Source organism: Theropithecus gelada, chromosome 5, assembly GCF_003255815.1.
Source record: "Theropithecus gelada isolate Dixy chromosome 5, Tgel_1.0, whole genome shotgun sequence".
Lineage (NCBI taxonomy): Eukaryota > Metazoa > Chordata > Mammalia > Primates > Cercopithecidae > Theropithecus > Theropithecus gelada.
Genome location: NC_037672.1, coordinates 40,571,855 through 40,590,719, shown reverse-complemented (window position 1 = coordinate 40,590,719; position 18,865 = coordinate 40,571,855). Strand labels below are relative to the sequence as shown.

General features: G+C 39.4%; 1 protein-coding gene across 21 annotated transcripts in view; it reads right to left on the bottom strand.

The window, feature by feature from the left end:
* Positions 1-18,865, bottom strand: part of LIMCH1 (LIM and calponin homology domains 1) — a 349,028-nt gene that overhangs the window by 78,892 nt on the left and 251,271 nt on the right. For 12 of the 21 annotated variants that reach the window (XM_025385019.1, XM_025385005.1, XM_025385009.1 and 9 more), the window contains exons 5-8: positions 17,421-17,451; positions 15,319-15,429; positions 7,698-7,893; positions 1,806-2,058 (exon numbers count right to left, since the gene is read on the bottom strand). In XM_025385019.1, the coding sequence (XP_025240804.1) occupies positions 1,806-2,058; positions 7,698-7,893; positions 15,319-15,327 (458 nt within the window). In that variant the 5' untranslated portion in view covers positions 15,328-15,429; positions 17,421-17,451. Of the gene's footprint in view, positions 1-552; positions 820-1,805; positions 2,059-7,697; positions 7,894-8,261; positions 8,650-15,318; positions 15,430-17,420; positions 17,452-18,865 lie in introns of those variants that run through there. The other 9 variants (XM_025385020.1, XM_025385016.1, XM_025385017.1 and 6 more) reach the window with 3 other exon arrangements.

Genomic DNA, 18,865 nt, shown 5'->3' with positions numbered 1-18,865 from the left:
GTAATTACTCCATTCTTTGTTTTTGAATCAACATGCTTTAGAAACTAAGGAGTCAAATAAACCCAATTCTACTTAGTACTCTCTTGGGACAAGGAAAGTAAGTGGATTTTTGTAAGGCAGCCACTCTCTAAAGAGAGTGTTCCCCATTTCAAAGAAACAGACTATTTTTCTAGTGATGTGTAAAGTAAGATATGAGCCATTTAGGAGTAGCGTGAAAATTAACAAGCCACAAACAATAGAAAAATACAATGTTATTGCTAGGTAAATCCTGCAGCCCACACATGCCTGACCACAAATACATGACGAAGACAAGGTCTGCACCCAGCAGTGAGGAGCTCACTCTTCACATTCATTTAAAATACCCAGGAGGTACTTAGCAGAGACATGCCTGAAGGCAAAGACTACCGTCTATGTGCTCAGAGGAGGGAACAGTGATGCAATAGGAAAAGCGGGAAGTGGAAAAATAAGATGAAAACTCCAACTCTCTAGACAGATTCCAAACCCCCAGGCATGCAGAAAGCCAGTCAGGCCAGCCTTCAGCCCAGAGCTGACCTGGCAAAGCGCTGTGCTGCTGGCATGACCTTGATTCCAGCTTGCTCTAGCCTTTTGCGCTTTTGGATCTCAACAGCATCTTTTTCTTCAGACTTGGGAGCTGGGGCCACCACAGCCCCGTCTGAAGAAGGGTGCTCCTTACCACTGCCGTCGGGTAATTCACACCCACCATTGGAAGGCTTCCAACCAGGATTCATTTGGCCAGCTGGGTCGTCTTCACCAGCAGACCCCACTTCACTCCCCTCTTCCTCTATCGTTTCAGGAAAGCTAGTGAGTTGGATGATACGGTTTACCAAACTAACAGACTGGGCTGGGAGCAGACCCCATGTCATCTCCCCGCTATTCTGACATTACTTTCCCTTTAGAAAAGGAAGTCATAGCAGACAATATAATGTGATAATGTGAAGAAAATTCAAGGCAACCATTTAATTTATACAATGCATCATACCCACAACACTGAGAGTTATCCCAGACTTGATAATGAAAGGCAAAAACCTTTTCTGCTGGAAACGTAAAATTCATTAGTTTGTTCAGCAAATTAAAAATTGTAGTAAAATCTTTATTCAATGGAAAATAATAGTACAGATGGACTATTAGACAAGTTTATTTTATTGTAAGATTCTTGAAGGCAGGGACTCTGCCTTATTTGTTATTGGGTCCCCAATGCCTATCATATAGTAGATGCTCAATAAATACTTGCTGTATAAATGAATAAATAAATAAATAAATACAAAAGCATAATCAGAGATTAAGGAAAACACTGTTTCTCTAAAGAGATGAGAAATCCACTTATTATGACTATTTCTATATGTGATTGTGAACCATATTCCATGTATCACATATTTGAGCTTATATCAGATTAATTTAAGCCTAGATTTTTAAAATATCTTTTGGCATAAAGATAGGAATCTTTCTATGCCTAATCTGACAGGATTGGGAGTCAAGCAGTCTCTGCAGAAGGACACGGATGACAGATTTGCTCTCAATGTCCTATCAACAGAATTGGTTTCAGAAATCTGCTTATTTAGACAAGCAGTTGCTGAGTACCTACTGTGTGCCAGGCACGGATCTAGGCGCATTCACGAAGTTTCTATTTTCTCCTGACAAGCTGTCTCCAAAGATCTGTCCCACCCACTTCCATCTGTAATCTTCCATCAAAGTTCTGATTGGTGATTTAACCTGATTCCAGGAGCTGCAGTTCCCAAACCACTAATGCCCAAGTCAGGAAGAGGGCAGCGGCGCTCAGGCCTTACCTGAAGGGCCTCTCCCCACCCAGAGGGGAGGTAGCGGTACTCCAGCTCTTGCGGTATTCCTCGCGCTCTGCTTTCTTCTTTCTCAGAGGCGCGGGGACGTAGGCCGTCTGATTGCTTTTGTTCGGGAGGTACTGGTTAAAAGGCACTACTGATTTCGGCTCACCATGGGAAGTCCGCCGTGCAGACATGTCATCCTTCTTCACATCTGGCAGCTTCCGATGAGGCAAGTCGGATTCAGAGTCACTTCCTCTCCCTGGGGAAAACAGGATGGGTGCTGAGAAAGTGTGTTAGGCTAGCAGAAAGTTCCCAATGTTAAGCACGCATTAGGGATGTGGTTCAATGTGTGGGTTCTGAGGATTCCTTCTTAAATCATTCACTTAACAAATCTAAAGGATCCATGTAGATTACTCCACTGTGGGAAAAGAAGGAAAAAAATCAGGGAAAAAACCTGACAAGGGCAAAATTTAAAAATACAGACATAAGCCTAACTGTATCTGAGAATTACAATTAGCAACACATCTGCAATAGGATTATATGCCTCCTGAGATTCTGCTATTCTCAAAAGAAGAAAACAGAAATTAACCAATGAAGTTTTCACTGAGCCCCTGCTGCATGTCTTACACTATGCTAGATACTCCAGCAAATAAAAATTATGAAGCCTTTTGTCTTTGAGGCATCTTTAACCAACCCATAACATACCTAGAGAACTTAAGTTATAATCAAGAAGCACAGATGTAGAAGAACAACAGAAACTCAGAAAAGTGATCAATTTGGATTATACCAAGGGTTTGGCTTCCAGGAAATGGCTCAAGTTGTTCCTCTGCATGGGAGCTCTTCCTGGTTCCCACAGCTGGAGGCAATCTGTTCTTCCTGTGAACCCTATGACCCCATGATCTTGTCGTTTCTTCTGGCACATTACACTTTCTACCTTGTACTTTGAGAATAAGGGCTTTATAGTTTTTGTAGTTATTATGCCATTGCCTTTGTACACAGTGGGCATCCTTAGATTATCTGATGAATAAATGAGTTGGTTTGGCTTAGAGTGTTTTAGACAACACAAAGGAATTCAACATTCCCAACATCCGCCACTTGTTGGACAAAAGCCCCAATAATTATATGGTATTCTTGTTTCCTGAGTCTCATCTTATTAGATTTCTAGGATCTATAAGAATGAAGCCATCATTCCAACAAACACTACCATATAAGTAGCCACTGTTTCAATGCTGGTTGAAAACAATTAATCAGTGAGAGCATTACAAGATTATTCAACTATGTTGGTAACAAATAAAATATATACCTATTTACCCTTAAGAAAAGAGCCTTAAACTAAGAGCCAGGAGATGTGGCAGCCTGGCAGAGAAGGTTGGTGTTAAGTCAGAGCCACTTCCTTTTGAGTTCTGCTGCTCATTAGCCATGAGACTTTACATATGTTACATCAGCATTTTAAGCCTCAGTTTCCCAATTTATAAAACAAGGATAATAATATACCTGCTTCATAGCTGTTGGAAGAACCAGATACATATAAAACTATTGGTACAGTGCTTGGGGCAGACTAAGTGCTTAACAAATGCAGGCTACTCTTTAGGTCATAATAGTTCCAGATCTGTTAGAAATGAGCTGGGGCTCCTAGGGTTGTCTCTAACACACTTGACTGTCCTTTTCTGTAAAACAGGAATAAAATGATTTGCCCTGGAGGTTAAATGATATAATGGCTTTTAAAAGACTGTAAAAGTTAAAGGCATTGACCATAAACAAGTTGTTCATTGTTGCAGATGAAATATTCAGTTTATGAATTATTCATGCCACATGCTTTCAGTCCTCCTTCTGAAGTTTTGACCATTTCACTACTTATTAGTACAGTATTTGACTCATAATTTAGCTCCTTTCCACCCGGTCTTTAAACAAGAATATCTGTCTCAGTATCATAATGAAATGTTTAGAGCTCCCTGTGAATTGCTTTACAAACACACACTAAGACTACCTTACCTTGCTAAACTTTTGAATTTGTTCCCCCATTTGATACTATCCCCATTTTATAAAGGTGGGAACAGAGGCTCAGGGATACCTTAGGAACCTCTGCTGCAGGGCTGATTAGTGACAGTTGTGAAACTCTACTTTCTGTTCTCTTGACTTCCAAAGTTCTTTCCTCTGTGACACACCTGTCTTGGGAAAATGTCCTCTGATAAAAGTGTACTGACTACAAGAAGTGCTGCACTTTGTTGAACAAATAAAGCAAATGATTCTTCAATCAACTATGAAAGCTTAGTGATGGATTAGAGTTATCTCAGGTCCCTCAATTCTAAAATCCTATAATCTATGAATCCTATTTGTGTATAGTATCTATACACACACATATATAGATACAGATACCTATTTATATTATCTATAATATACTGAGTGAAAGTCTCCAAATATGTTGTCTAACAACATAAGCAAATAATTTTTTCCCCCAATTATTCTTTGGTGAATGTCTAAGACACTTCAAGAAATGTTAGCCTTGCAAATGCTCCAGGACAGGGTAGCTCAGTTGAAAGAACTATAGGTTTATGGATTTAGAGGCCAGGGTCTGAAATTTCAGCTCTACCACCTACTAGCTGTGTGACCCTGGGACACTTAAATCTTCTATACTTCAGGGTCCTCATGGGATACATGGAGGTGATAATACAAGTAATCACATGTTGTCACAAGAATTAAATGAGATGACATAAAGCACCTAGGAGGTGGCCGGCCCAGTATACCCTTGGGAAATGTCAGAGTCTTCTTATCTAAGGCTGACACCTCAAAAGTTTTGACTTCACTTCTCCCTGTGAACATGGAAATTTACTAAGGTGGCTTCTCCATTTATTTCCAGAGTTAGGAGAATGTAATCTAGCATGAGATGATGATGTTGGGTTTTTTTTTTTTTGAGACGGAGTTTTGAGTTTCACTCTTGTTATCCAGGCTGGAGCATAATGGTGTGATCTTGGCTCACTGCAACCTCTACCTCCCAGGTTCAAGTGATTCTCCTGTCTCAGCCTCCTGAGTAGCTGGAATTACAGGCGGCCACCACCATGTACAGCTAACTTTTTGTATTTTTAGTAGAGATAGAGTTTCACCATGTTGGCCAGGCTGGTCTTGAACTCCTGACCTCAGGTGATCCGCTCACCTTGGCCTCCTGAAGTGCTGGGATTACAGGCATGAGCCACTGTGCCCAGCCAGTGATTTTTTTTTTTTTTTAATCCAAGTCTGATTCTTCCTTTCCATGAGTCTACACTTCTCTCTCAGTTACTGGAGGTTTTTTTTTTTTTTTTTTTTTTTTTAAACGTATCTTTGCCATACACACCCCCAACCCTTCGCTTTTCAATTTTCCTCTAGCACTTTGATTTCTCTCATTACTTGTTTCCCTTCCTCAGCACATCTTTGATATGAAACATTAGACTGTTTATTTAACCTAATGCATCATATTTACAAAATATGTTCTTAATTTTGAAAACATCTGGGTAGAGGGTTTTGTTATTTCCTCTTCAATGAAGCCCATTAAGTGGACTCAGAAGAGATGCTATTAATGCTGGGAGAGAAATTGGGCACCTGTCTAGCAAGACAGATTTGTTGAATCAACCCTGGGATCTACAGCATCCTACCAGGTAGCTCTGTGTCCAAACCACAGAATCATGATGCCTCTCATGAGTATGGCCCTTGATTATCTTTATTGAATGGATTAATGGGAATGGATAATAATAAAATGAAAGATGTCTATATTGGCCCAACATAGAGTTGAAGAATTTCATGGTAAGATATTCCCCAATTGATTGTGAGTCCTAGGAAATAAATTCTCAAGATTTAAAAAAACAAGTTTTTTTCAAATTTGGAAGTGTTTATTAGGACCAGCAATCTTCTTAATTAGCATCATTTAAAAACATACTATAAACTCTTATGAAACCCAACATCTATTTGGCTAAAATTATACTACATTTTAAACAGCAGATTAATAAATGCGTTGTTTTTCTTTAAGAATCTCATTAGGTCTTGATTAGTTTACAAGAACATAAGCCTTAAGGTATTGGGTTGATTGGTAAAATCTGTGTATAAGAAGCTCTTTCATGGATGGTGTTTGTAAAGCTCTAATTTCATGTTTTTTGGATGGAGAAAACATTCATAAAAACACTCTAGCTTATCAATTTTAATTGCTGCAAACTAAATTGTACTTCACACATATTAGTATATTATTAGTAATCACCCTTCAAGATGTGATTCGTTTAAACTTTGAACACCCCAAAGCTGGTAATGATAAATGATCTACCTTACCAGTTAAGAAAAAAAACAGGATAAAGAAAATGCAATAACTTAAAACAACTAATCAAAATAATATGGATGAAATCGTTTGTTTGGTTAAGGTATGTTTCAGAAAAGTAAATCTACTCTTTGGTTATGTTAAAGCTCACTTAGATCGTGAATTTGGTATTTAACTTCTAATAGTGTGGGGGGCACTTAAGATGACATATAACATTTTAGAAATGCTTTGCCAGAGGTTCACAATGCATCCTGGAATTCTTTAGGAGTCACATACTATGTGGCCCCGAGGTTAAACTATTTGCTGGAAAGTTTAAGTCCTAAACAAAAGCATTAGTTGCAGTCATTCCAGAATAAAACATCTATTAGGCAAAGAGAAAGAAGTGTGGGTAAATTAAGCTTAAGAGCATAGATTTTGCATTCACACTTCTTAAAGCTAACATTGTTATGCTTCTTTCTGACAGTGATTTTTTTGTAATTTGTAAATGTTGAGATGATTACTTAACTTCTCAAAGGCTCATCAAGTAAGAATAAGTAGTGTCTCACAGCTCTGTGGAAGTGTTGACTGAGATGCTGAGTGAGTATCTCTAAAATCTCAGCTGAGGACTAAATGAGATACTGTGTACCAAGGAATTAACTTAGATCCTGGACACATTAAATAGTCAAGTATTTTCATAACAGAATTTTATAGCTGGAAGGGATCTTTTAGCTACAAAATATAATTCTGATCTCAGAGTAGGCTTAAGATATATTAGCTAGATATAGTAGCATCAACCAAGCAATACATTAAAAAAGGAAACAATTTAAAAATTTCCCACCAGCCCTCATGATTTTCTGCAAGTTTCTATATGCAGAATATGTAGAACCAAACCATCTTTCCTTCTAAAAGTACAAAGGTACAAGATAAGTAAGACAAACAGCTTCTGAAAAATAGGCATTATGTTTATATCAAGTTACATGATTACACATTTTTGTAAAGAAAAATGATCATTTCTTCCAAGTGATATAAAACCCACAGGGTTTAAATCAATCCCAGCTTCAGAACAAGCAGGCAGCCTGGGTTGTGCACTATACATTAACGGCCACCTGCATCGTGCTAGCTATACCAGTCAGGTATCATAAGCATCAAACAGATTGCCAAAAACCATGCCAATTAAAGTTGCACAATCCCAGGCTTCAGAACTTTCCAAAGTGTGTGCAGTTCATTTCCAGTTTACTGGAAGTTGATCCATTTTCACTTATATAGTGTGGTACTCACTCAAACATTTCCCTTCCTCATGCCCAGAGTATATAAACCTCCAACACACTTTATGAGCTAATGGTCTGCACAGTGTCTTGATTCACTGAGACCGACGGAGGAATGAGGTAACACATTTTCCAATAGAAGATATGCTCACTGAGGCAGTGCTCAAATAAACTCTTGGCAAAGCCAACCAAAATTCTAAGGACCATGAAAAACAACATTCAAAGACTTCTTTTTTTCTGCCAGTTTAGAGAATTACTAAGTTCCAGCAAGGTGAATATGGAGCCTGCTTTCCCAGTGCCCATCCCTCTGCCAGCCACAGTGCAGCCCCTGCAAATGTTTAATTCCAAGATGGACAGTTTATTAAGACTCCAACCTACCATCGCTGCTTCCCCTGAGGACTACATCTGGTGAAGGCGTCTGCCGAGAGCGGGAGCCAAAGGAATCCAGGCTGTCGAAGGAATCATCTCTGCCGTGGCGAGGAGGAGAGAGGGAGTCGCTGCGCTCGGAATCCCAGCAGTCGATGTAGCCACTGTCTCGGATACTGCGTTTAGGACTCTCAATGTCATCAGTCTCCTGTTCAAAAAGAAAATGAAAGGGTTACAGACATAATTCTAGTCTACACTATCAGGAAGATGGGTCTCCAGTGGTCTCCAAAAAAACCCCCTGCATATCACATCAGAATGGAAAGGTTGTGGCAACCAGTTACAGGATCAATCATCATCGAAAAGTCATCACTCTGTTCCTCGAGCCTCCTTCGCTGCAACTTTCCCAATCAGAAAATCATGCACAACATTTTTTTAAAAATCCCCAAATAACTCATATTCCCTAGGTTTAAAAAAAAAAAAAAAGTAGAGAAAGAATGAGAAGAAAGGATCACAAAGTTTGGATTCACAACAGTACAATGATAGTCCAAAACAAAAACAAAAAACCAAAACCTTAACCTTGACTTGTCTTTCGGAATCCATAACTGCATGTCTGTCCTGGGGATGAGCCCCTGGTTTAGCTGTACAACTTTTGCTCCTGTTTATGCTATCTGGCAAATACAGGCAGCATTTGTCTTTGCTGCAGAATCAGTTGTGTAAAATCTTTGAGCAGCACGCATTCATCTCTTGCTACCTTGAAGGGAAATTCCTGCTCTGAAAGGGAGCTGTCTTTCTGAGGCAAAAAGTTAAAAAAAAAAAAAAAAAAAAAGCAATGAAAAATATGCAAAACGCTTTTCCTGATGCCTCAGAAGAATCCAGGCATGCTCTCGCTCTCGGCCAGCTCTTGGCGCTGGGGGAGCTGAAAGCACTTGTGGCTGACCCACATGTTCAGAGCAGGGAGAACAATGGCTGTCTTTGACAGCCTGTGATTATAAATTCTTTCCAGCACAAGCAGCACATACTAAAACACTGAAACTCCAGCAGAAGAAAGGTCAGTCAAAGCCATCCTCACCCTCATATTATAATAAAAGCCTTGTTCCTGCCAGTGTCTTAGCATTAATTACAATAGTCCAGGCTGACTAAAACAAAAATAACTCTGGTCACTCAAAGATAAACCTCAATTTAATATCGTCCAGACTGTCGCTTAAAATTAGGACTGTGGATAACACTGGCAGAGAGGCATGTTCTCATCCGCAAAGACTGGAATGCCACACTGTAGATTTCCTGGGATGCTCGCGAAAGTCCCCCCCCCCCCGGCATTCCCAATAGAAAGGAAAAATAAATATTCTTCATGTTAGCAGTTTTGGAAACTCGTCTAAACTGTCTAGGATGCCCACGGGAGCCAATGCCTTTGCAGGAAGTGCCTTTGCTGGCTGCTTCTATCAATTATATCCAGAGCCTCTGACATACTCCGCAGCAGGAGGTCCTTTTGGGGGGGGACAGAGTGGCTGTAATTTACAAGACACACACAGCTTTGCATCAAGAGAAGGGAGTGGGCAAAAGGACAAGGGCAGGACTGAGAGGAGCACCCTGCAGCCTCCAGACTGAGGACTGATTGATGCCCTGAAGAATAGGTTGTCAAATGGCCTGGGTGAGTAGAGCCAGCATGACCTTCCAGAGGAAGGCAGAAATTCCAGTTATGGAAATTAAGGTAGCTTACTCTTAGGTCAAAAGTTAACCAGAACTTGAACAAAAGCCAGGCCTGACTAGCTGGAAAAGGAAGAACTCATGACTCACTGAAAATTATAGACCCAAATTGGATATGGTTTCATATTTAATTTCTTTGGAAACGCAAGTAATCATCTTGGATTATTTACCTACTGAGAATAGGCCAAATGGCTAAAAAACAAAGGTCACTTTTATTGATCACTTAGTATGTGTCTGTGGCTATACTTGATGCTTTTTGCATGTTATGTTATTTAATCCTCACAACCACTCATCCTACAACATGGTTAGCATTATCCCTATTTTACAGAAGAGAAAAATAAGAATCAGAGAGGTTAAGTAACTTGACTGAGATCACATAGTCAGTGGCAAAGCTGTGATTCCAACCCAAAACTCTGTCTCCAAATCCCAAATGGTATACCTGAAAATATTTGATCATCTTCGATACAGTTACAGTTCCAGCATCAGCATCTTCTCTACTACTAGACACTTACTGCTTCCTTATTCTGTAGATGATGCTAACCTGGATTATGTTCCTCAGCTAAACGCTATTATGACTAGATCACAAAACTATAAATACAGTTGTGTGTTGCTGAATGACAGGGATATGTCATTAGGAGATTTCACTGTTGTGCAAACATCATAGTGTGTACTCACACAAACCTAGATGGCCGATCCTACTACACACCTAGGTTATATGTACAGCTCATTGTTCCTATGCTGCAAAGCTGTACAGCATGTGACTGTACTGAATACTGTAGGTAACTGCAACACAATGGTATTTGTGCATCCACACATATCTAAACATAGAAAACATACAGTAAAAATGTGCTACAGATTGAGTCTCCATTATCCAAATGCTTGGGACCAAAACTGTTCAGGATTTCTGACTTTTTTTGGATTTGGAAATATTTGCATTACACTTACCAGTTCAGCATCATCCCAAACCTGAAAATTCAAAATCCAAAAATGTTCCAGTGAGCACTTTCTTTCAGAGTCATGTCTTTGCTCAAAAGTTTTGTATTTTGGAGCATTTCAGATTTCAGATTAGGGATACTCAACCTGCATTTTAATTTTCTAGGACCACTGTATATATGCTGTCCACTGTTGACTGAAACGTTATATGGAGCATGATTAGCGCAAAAGAGAGGGAGTTTAGGGTAATGGTTAAGAGAATGGTCTCCGAATCCTGACTGGCTGGGTTTAAATATTGGCTCTACCCCTTGCCAGCTGTGTGACCTTAGGCAAGTTATTTAATTTCTTCAGACCTCAGTTTTCTCATCTGTAAAATGGGACTAATAATAATGCCTATCTCATAGAGTTGCTGGGAGGGTTAAATGTGTTCATACATGGAAAGTAGTCAGAAAAATGCCTATTACAGAACAAGTACTCTGAAAGTGTTAGCTATAGTTACAATTAGTACAATTGATTCTCTCAAATAGGTAAATTTCAATATATACAAATCATAAAACACTTACAAATGTAGCTAAGGACACAACTTTCCACACATCCTGATATTCCTCTCTCTCTTTCTTCGTTTATATCCCATGTCTAGATGTCTTGAGCCTAATTTCCCATCAGGGAAGGCAGACACTCAGGGAGCCAGACCGCTGGTCACATCTGGAAATGACACAACTACAAGCTCCTTGGCGCAGCCATTATACAACTGGGTTTTCAAGAAAATAATATCAGAAAGGCTCCCCACAGGCCCAAATGTCTTCCCCACCCTCACCCTACAAACCACAGGAGAAGAAAGGAGAACGTCAACATGCCTCTTGGAGCGTTAGCTGCTTTCTCACAGCTAGTTATGGGAAGGAAAAACAGAAAGGCTGTTATATTCATGGCTGTGTAGAAAGCCAAGAATCAAACCTTGGACCAAGTGCAAGAGCTGGGAGCTGAATGGCATGGCCAGTTGAAGCAGTGAAAACCAGGCCACCCATGGCTGTCCTTGGCCAAGCTCATCCCTAGGAAGCTCAGGGTGAAGTGACAGGCTGGCTCTTCAGCCAGAAATAAAAATAAGGATATCAGCTGGATGGGCAATTCTATTGGTTCCCATCAAGTCACCATATCTCATTTCTTAAAGTGAAGCTTCTGAGGGCGAGTAGAAGATATAAACCAACAGAGATTAGCATATCTACATTCTCCTTTCTTGGGCTCTAATTAACATTGTTTCTGCTTTTCATCTAGAATCTCAGTCCCTTGTGCTAACTGCTACTGAGTTATTCTAGTCAAAGTATATTAATGAAGGGGTGAGAACTACTAGCATCATGAAATTTTGGGATTATTTTACTCATCTTCTTCCTGTCCCCCTTTCTCAGACATAACAAGAACCAGCGAGGATTGGTGGATGACTTAACTGTTTCTGAGAAACTCCAGATGCCTCTTTTTTACTGCTCAACATTTTTCTGCTCCCTTTGTGATTTGTAAGGTGGCTCACCCTGATCTAGAGGGCTTTAGGGTTCTACTTTTCCAGCCTGCTCAGCCACTCTCCACCCACCATTCCCTGGTTGTGGAAGCTGTTCATTCCACAAATATCTACTGAGCATCTTCTGTGTGACAGGCACTCTTCTATTCCAAAACATTCCAGAAAGTCAACAAATACCCTGTCCTCATGGGCCTTAAGTTCCAGTAGAGAAGACAAAAAATACGCAGAAAAACACAAATGAATACAAAGTTGGATGATAAGTATCATAAAAAAACATAAGGTGGGTTGAGGGACTAGAAATTGAGATGGTTGCTCTTTTAGGCAGAAATCTTGCATCTGCTTGCCCACCATGCTCCCTCCCCTTTTCCCTTTCTTCCTGTAATACCCCTCACCCCCTGAAACAGGAATAGCCTGGGCCAGTCATGGTATCACTTGCCCCTGATCACAGTGACTGCTTTAGGAATAAGGCCCACACAGGGTCAGGGTACATTACTAGGAATTTTACACCTGGGGCCAGGGGAAAGAATTCCCTTGCTTTTCTGGGCAACGAGCTAGAAGCAAGTAGTCCTGGGGATGATATCGGCCACGCTCCCTGTTATAAGGGAATGTTTGCCTATAGGAAGAAAGAATGAGTTTAAGGAGAGATAAGAGATGAGAGAAAGATCCCGAAATCTCTAGGGTCACCCTAGTCCCCATGGGTGTCCCTTCAATCTTAATATTCTTGTAGTAAATCCTTTTTGTTCAGCTGAAGTGCCACTTCCTTTGGAAGGACTTTTCTGACATATCCAGTCTCAGTGAAAGGCCACTGTCACTCTGACTTCAGAGTTCCTTTTTAAAAAAATACAGCAATAGCAGCAATCTATGAATACCTACTACATGCCAGACTTTATGCCAAGGGCTCTACCTGGGTCACCTTCACTACTGAACTTAACAAGTTACACCCTATTGTATCATTTTTACGCACATTTCACCCAGTAGAAAAATGAATATAAAAATTTGTGGATAATCTCCTTTGTGAAAGAAAAGAATTTATTCAGCCTGCATATGTGCAGAAGAGAATACAGCTGTCCCTCAATATCTGCTCTCCTAATAAAAATGCCTACAGTTTTTAGCTGAAATAAAGTCTACTTTTCCCAAGTCTTTGCTTGCAGCTAGGTATGGGTGCATGACCAAGTTCAAGTCTGTAAGATGTAAGTATGTGTGTAGTGTGTAATTTCCCAGAGATGTGTTTAAAGGGAGAGCGTGGAATCTTCTCCCCGCCATTCCTCCTTTCTCTTGGCTAAATGTGGATGCGATCGCTAAAGCCTGAAGAGGCATCTTGGATCAGCAGGGGAAGAGCCATGGGTTGAGAATGTCGGTACAAAAAGACAAAGAAGCTTGGGCCTTCTGTTGGTGAAAAGACATGGAACCCCACATCAGCCCTGGACTGCTTATGTCCACGTCTCGTTTAAGTGAATTAGAAATAAAATTGTTATCTTATTTTATCTGTTGTTTTGAGGCTTTTGCATTTCCCAGCTGAACCCGATCCTAACTGACAAAATGAGATTATATATATTACCTATAAAACTAGTACTTCCAGGTGCTTGGATAGATCAGTGAAGTTCAAGTCATTTTCTCTCTAGATGGAGATATAGCAGTATCATGGCTGGCCATTTTTGCTAAGAGTCATGTATCCCGGGATACTACTTACTCCATCATGTCCTGTGATGTTATCGACATTCAACATAAACGGTAACAGCTGTTAACAACAGGTCATTTTACAGCAGTTAAAGCAACTAACTGTAGAAAGAGAAGCTAGGAGAGCTGAAGAAACCAATAGCTTCTCAGATTCTACAGGAGCTGGACTAGTAGTAAGAAATGTCAATCATGAGAATAAATCAGATTCCAACAGAATCTAGCAGGGGAACTGTGAGACAGAGCTTGATGACCCATCTATTATTATTCAAGTCCAAATTTAATATAAAAACAATAAACATTTAGACTTCTCAAATCCAGACTGGATGTTAGATGAGAAATTAAAGGACAAATAAGAGGTGAGACTGAGAAGCAATGAGTTGTGCTTCATTGTGTATGTGTGTTTATTTTATTTTTAAAGGAATTCAGCTTAAAATACTTTGTGTATGTGCGTTATGACCAATATGAAAGCTTTGTCCATTTATAAATACATGAGCCATACTGGCCTTAGCCAAATGTGAAGAACTATCAGGACCATTAGCTTTAATTTAAGGAAAGGAAAATAAATGTTTAGAAAATTGGAACCAATTCTTGCTTTCAATATTAAAAGAAAAATTGCAAGGAACTGAATGTTTCTAGTCCACTTATTTTGCATGCTAGAGAAATGAGGACGAGTAAGGCCTCAATTATTTGTCCTCTAATGTGGACTTTATCCAAAATGCCTGGAGGGGCCGGGTGTGGTGGCTCACACTTGTAATCTCAGCACTTTGGGAGGCCGAGGTGGGTGGATCACCTGAGGTCAGGAGTTCAACACCAGCCTGACCAACATGGTGAAACCCTGTCTCCACAAAAAATACAAAAATTAGCCAGGCTTAGTGGGAGCTGCCTGTAATCCCAGCTACTTGGGAGGCTGAGGGAATCTTGAACCTGGGAGGCAGATGTTGCAGTGAGCCAAGATTGCGCCACTGCACTCCAGGCGGGGTGACAGCAATACTCCATCTCAAAAAAATAAAAAAATAGAAAAAGTGCATGGCAGTCGATTATAAATAAGCCTTACCTGCTCACTAAGGCGGGTTGGGAGGGCCTCTCTTGGGTAATACTATGTACTAGCTATTTGTATGAGTTACATATATTGCTGGACCTTCACATGAAACCCTCAGGCAAGTACACATGAAACATCCAACTGTTTCCTTGACAAATCCCTACCTTAGGTCAGTCTTTTCTATACTCAAAGAAACAAATGAGGCTTTTAACAATGTATGAAATGTTTTCCAAATTCCTATGTCATTCAAAAACAGTGACCATCACATGCACATGCTAGAGGAGAATGCATTTAAAGTATCCCGGCTTGTCCAGAGTGTATGCCAAGGTAAGAGCTTGGCTCTTGTTACTTCACCCACACCAAGGCCCCAGTGGGTAAGCAAAATGTCCTTTAGGACAAAAGTGCAGAGCGAGTCTTCATTTTTGCATAATACTGCATTGTTTAATTCAAGCATTATTTCCCCAAGAAAACAAGCACTGAGCTTCTTGGCATACAAAGGCATATACTGTCAGACTGAATTTGCTCTTTTGGAATTAAAAAGTTGGAAGGAGCTCAGAACTCCTGTTCTGTGAAGGGTATGAAAGCGCAGGTGGGTGTGAGATGTGTGAGGCAACGACGTCATTGGTAAGACAAGTGATCATTTCCTTGAGTGCCTATCTTTGGCCCATACCATTCCACAACCCAGTACTCCAGTAATCTTAAAAACAAGCAAATGTGTAGCTTTCCCACCTTGTCTACTGCTCAGGGATAAAGAAGAAAAGCCAAGTTACCTTTCGCATCTGAGTCAACAATCCTTCAAACTCCTTCAGGTTCAGTGTCGTTCCGCTGTAGGATGTGCAGCTATTCGCTGCTTTTCCCAGCCAGTAAATGGTAACTAATACCTGTGGAACAAAACGCACAAGAGCAGATTTTTCCCTCAAGAATGACGTTGAAACTAAGGAGTCAATAATGCACCACTAACAGGAAGGCAGGAAGGAAAGAGCTGATTTACACTGATTTTAAAAAACCACCACCCATGAGGTATTCATTAAATGTAAAATCACTTTAATAAGAACCCAATGCCATGTCAGTCAACACAAACATGGTTCAGTAGTTAAAACGACTCCAATGTTAGGAAAAGTTAGGTTGTAAGGAAATGATCTCTAAGTCAGCAAGAAGGAAAAATAAATCCACCAACATTATTTTTATGTAGTGAAAGTTTCACAATTAGGCAGCAAAATTTTTCAAAAATGCTTTGGAATCTTTATCCAGAGAAGCAATGAAAGAGACTGTCAAATTCCTTTTGAGAAAGGTGCTTTTGAAGGCCCATAATTTCTACCTGTGGGCACAGAGGTTCTGCTAAGGTCAATGGCAAAAAAAAGATCCCAAACAAGTGATAAAGGTTAATTAGTGTTTCCAAGCACAGGATCAACATAATATATCTAATTAAAGTAGAAAGAAAGCAGTGTCATGAAGAATGTGATCTGCAGATACCTAGCTCTGGGGGTATAGTTAGATTCCCATTAATCTGAGATGGGAAATTTTGAGCCTTGACAAGGCTTGCTACCAATTAAACCACCTTGGATATTTAAGAATGTCTATGAGTATTCAATGGTCTGAAGCTACAGTCCCAAGTTAATTTTGTTTTGTATTTCCAAAGAAACTGTCCACAAAAGCAAATCCTCCTCACGTTCACTTCCCATGAAACCCAGCAGAGTCAGCTGAAGATGAGCTCCTTCACACTGAATTACAGGGAACTGAGGCCCATGTAGAAGCTAAGAGGAGTACTTTCTTTTCACATTCTGTCTTATTGCTTCAGCCAGGATGGGAAGTACTTATTGTGCCTCCTTCTACTTGGTAGGCCAGAAAATGCTTTGGACAACATGATATAGTTACATGAATCCAGCTGGCGACAGACCCAAAATATGGTTATGCGCATTGATGCTAAGAGGTGATTCCATTTTCTACCTCTGTGGGAAAATTTTACTTCATGAGCCCCTCAAAACTTCCAGAACATCTTTTTGAACTGATTGCTTACAAATAAATTTCCAGAGATTCAAATGTCAGGACATTAACTAGGACCATAAAATAACTAATGTGTGCTGAGAGTATGAGGCTATCTTAAAAGGTATAATGGGGGAATGGAAAAAAGACTTGTGTTTTAGGTTAAAAGTTTTCTGATTTGTTTAAAATTTTATGATGAAAATGGCATATACCTCTAGTTTTACAGAGGAGGAAAAAGATGTCAATCAAATATGATAGCACCTGGGGAGATTTTTTTAAAAAGAGATTTCAGCCAATTTTAAAATTTTAGAGGCAGAATGTAACTTCTTTCATTCCTCAATCTAAACTGAAAATAAAACAGCACTAACATACTTGCCTTTTGAAAATAAGATCTACAAAAAGTTCATTTTGGCAAGTACTAATAAAAATGCAAAAGATTAAAAGGAGGACAAAATACACAGAGTATAGACTCATGGCAGTCAACACTATTCATATTATGCAGATCTTACCCTACAACAATTTGCCAAACTGCTTAATTTAATAATCCTATCTGTGCCTACAAATGGAAAGGGGCTAATGTTAGTATTGAGCCTGATCGTTTGGTGTTTAAGAAACTGAATCATAAACAGAGCATAAACAGAGCACAAGCTTTCACTTGTTTATTTCTGGATTGAGCACTTATCTAAATAAAGAGAACCACCACCACCCCAGCCCAACACATACACAATTTACTATTTTTATTTCTATCATGGTCATTAATTATTCTATGAAATACACATATACTTCTTTCTAAGGACTTCTTCTGGCAAGGCATATGAGAAGCATTGAATTTAGCTAAATTTTACACTTGAACCATCAAAGATACAAGTTTGGAAGTTAAAACACTTACATTTTTCAGCTTCCTACTATAATCAAGGCTCCTAGTCAAGGAAAGGGAAAAGAAAATATTGTCAGAATAGCAGATTCTAAATTGTGATCTTTCCTTAAATGCCACTAAGATGTACTCGAAGCTAACATATACAATGAGATCAGAAGAATGTATTATTTTTTAAGGTTTAAGTTTTGTGATTTCGGGCACTGAATAAAATTACTTAGAAAACAAAATGTAGAAGGACAAAGTGGGATTAAAGTTCCACAGTACAGTATAAAAAGATGATGCTTGACTGGGCACGGTGGCTCACACCTGTAATCCCAGCACTTTGGGAGGCCGAGGTGGGCAGATCATAAAGTCAGGAGATCGAGATCATCCTGGCTAACACAGTGAAACCCCAACTCTACTAAAAATACAAAAAAAAAAAAAAAAAAAAAAAAAACCTAGCCAGGCATGGTGGCACACGCCTGTAGTCCCAGCTACTTGGGAGGCTGAGGCAGGAGAATGGTGTGAATCCGGGGGGCAGAGCTTGTGGTGAGGAGAGATCGCACCACTGCACTCCTGCCTGGGCGACAGAGCGAGACTCCATCTCAGAAAAAAAAAAAAAAAAAAAAAAGATGATGCTTTATAAAGTCTGGAAATAGAAAAAGTCCAATTAGAACTAGGACTGTTCATAGTTGTATTCTCAAAGATTAACCATTGAAGATTCTGCCTTGATCATAGACCACTGTCAAACTGAAATCCGATTGCACATCCAAAATCTCAATGCAAGTATTTTTAACACAGGTCTGAAACCTTACTTAATTAGACAGACCTGAAAATATGTGTACAAGAAGCAATCCTATCCAAATATTTGTTCTTTTCTGCTCTGGATATAAATTAGCATTGGGAATAAGCCATAAGCAGGAAAATATGCTTGTTATGTTCAAATATACACACATGCATGCTCAAATATGCACCCATGTTTACTCTCTAACTATAAACAGAAAAGCTACTTCGAAATATTCATACAATGAAATAGAAGAGTTCCTGCAAAATTATTTCAAAGTTTTTTTTTTAACACGTCAACAAATAAACACTAGAAAAAACAAACTGCACTTCTTTTTTCCACAGTAACTTCAGTGAGGGGGAAAGGAGTATAAGTCTATCACATAAACCAGTCAAGAATTCCTTAAAGTATTTAGACCCTGATTACTTCACTGCAGCATATATTGACCTAAAGTACATATTAATGAATAAATGGACCATTTTAAGTCCTTTGAAATTTGAAGAAATAGAAAGCAAGTAGTATACCATGGAAATAAACCATCAACAAGGACTTAGATTGAAAGCATTAGTCCAGTTTGGATCTGATTTAAAAAATGTTTTCATGTTTCTGTTTCTAACAGGGGAAAAAAATGGGATGACCTTACCTGCTTGGATATCTGGTAGGGTTTTTTGTTGTTTTATGTTTTTGTTTTTGT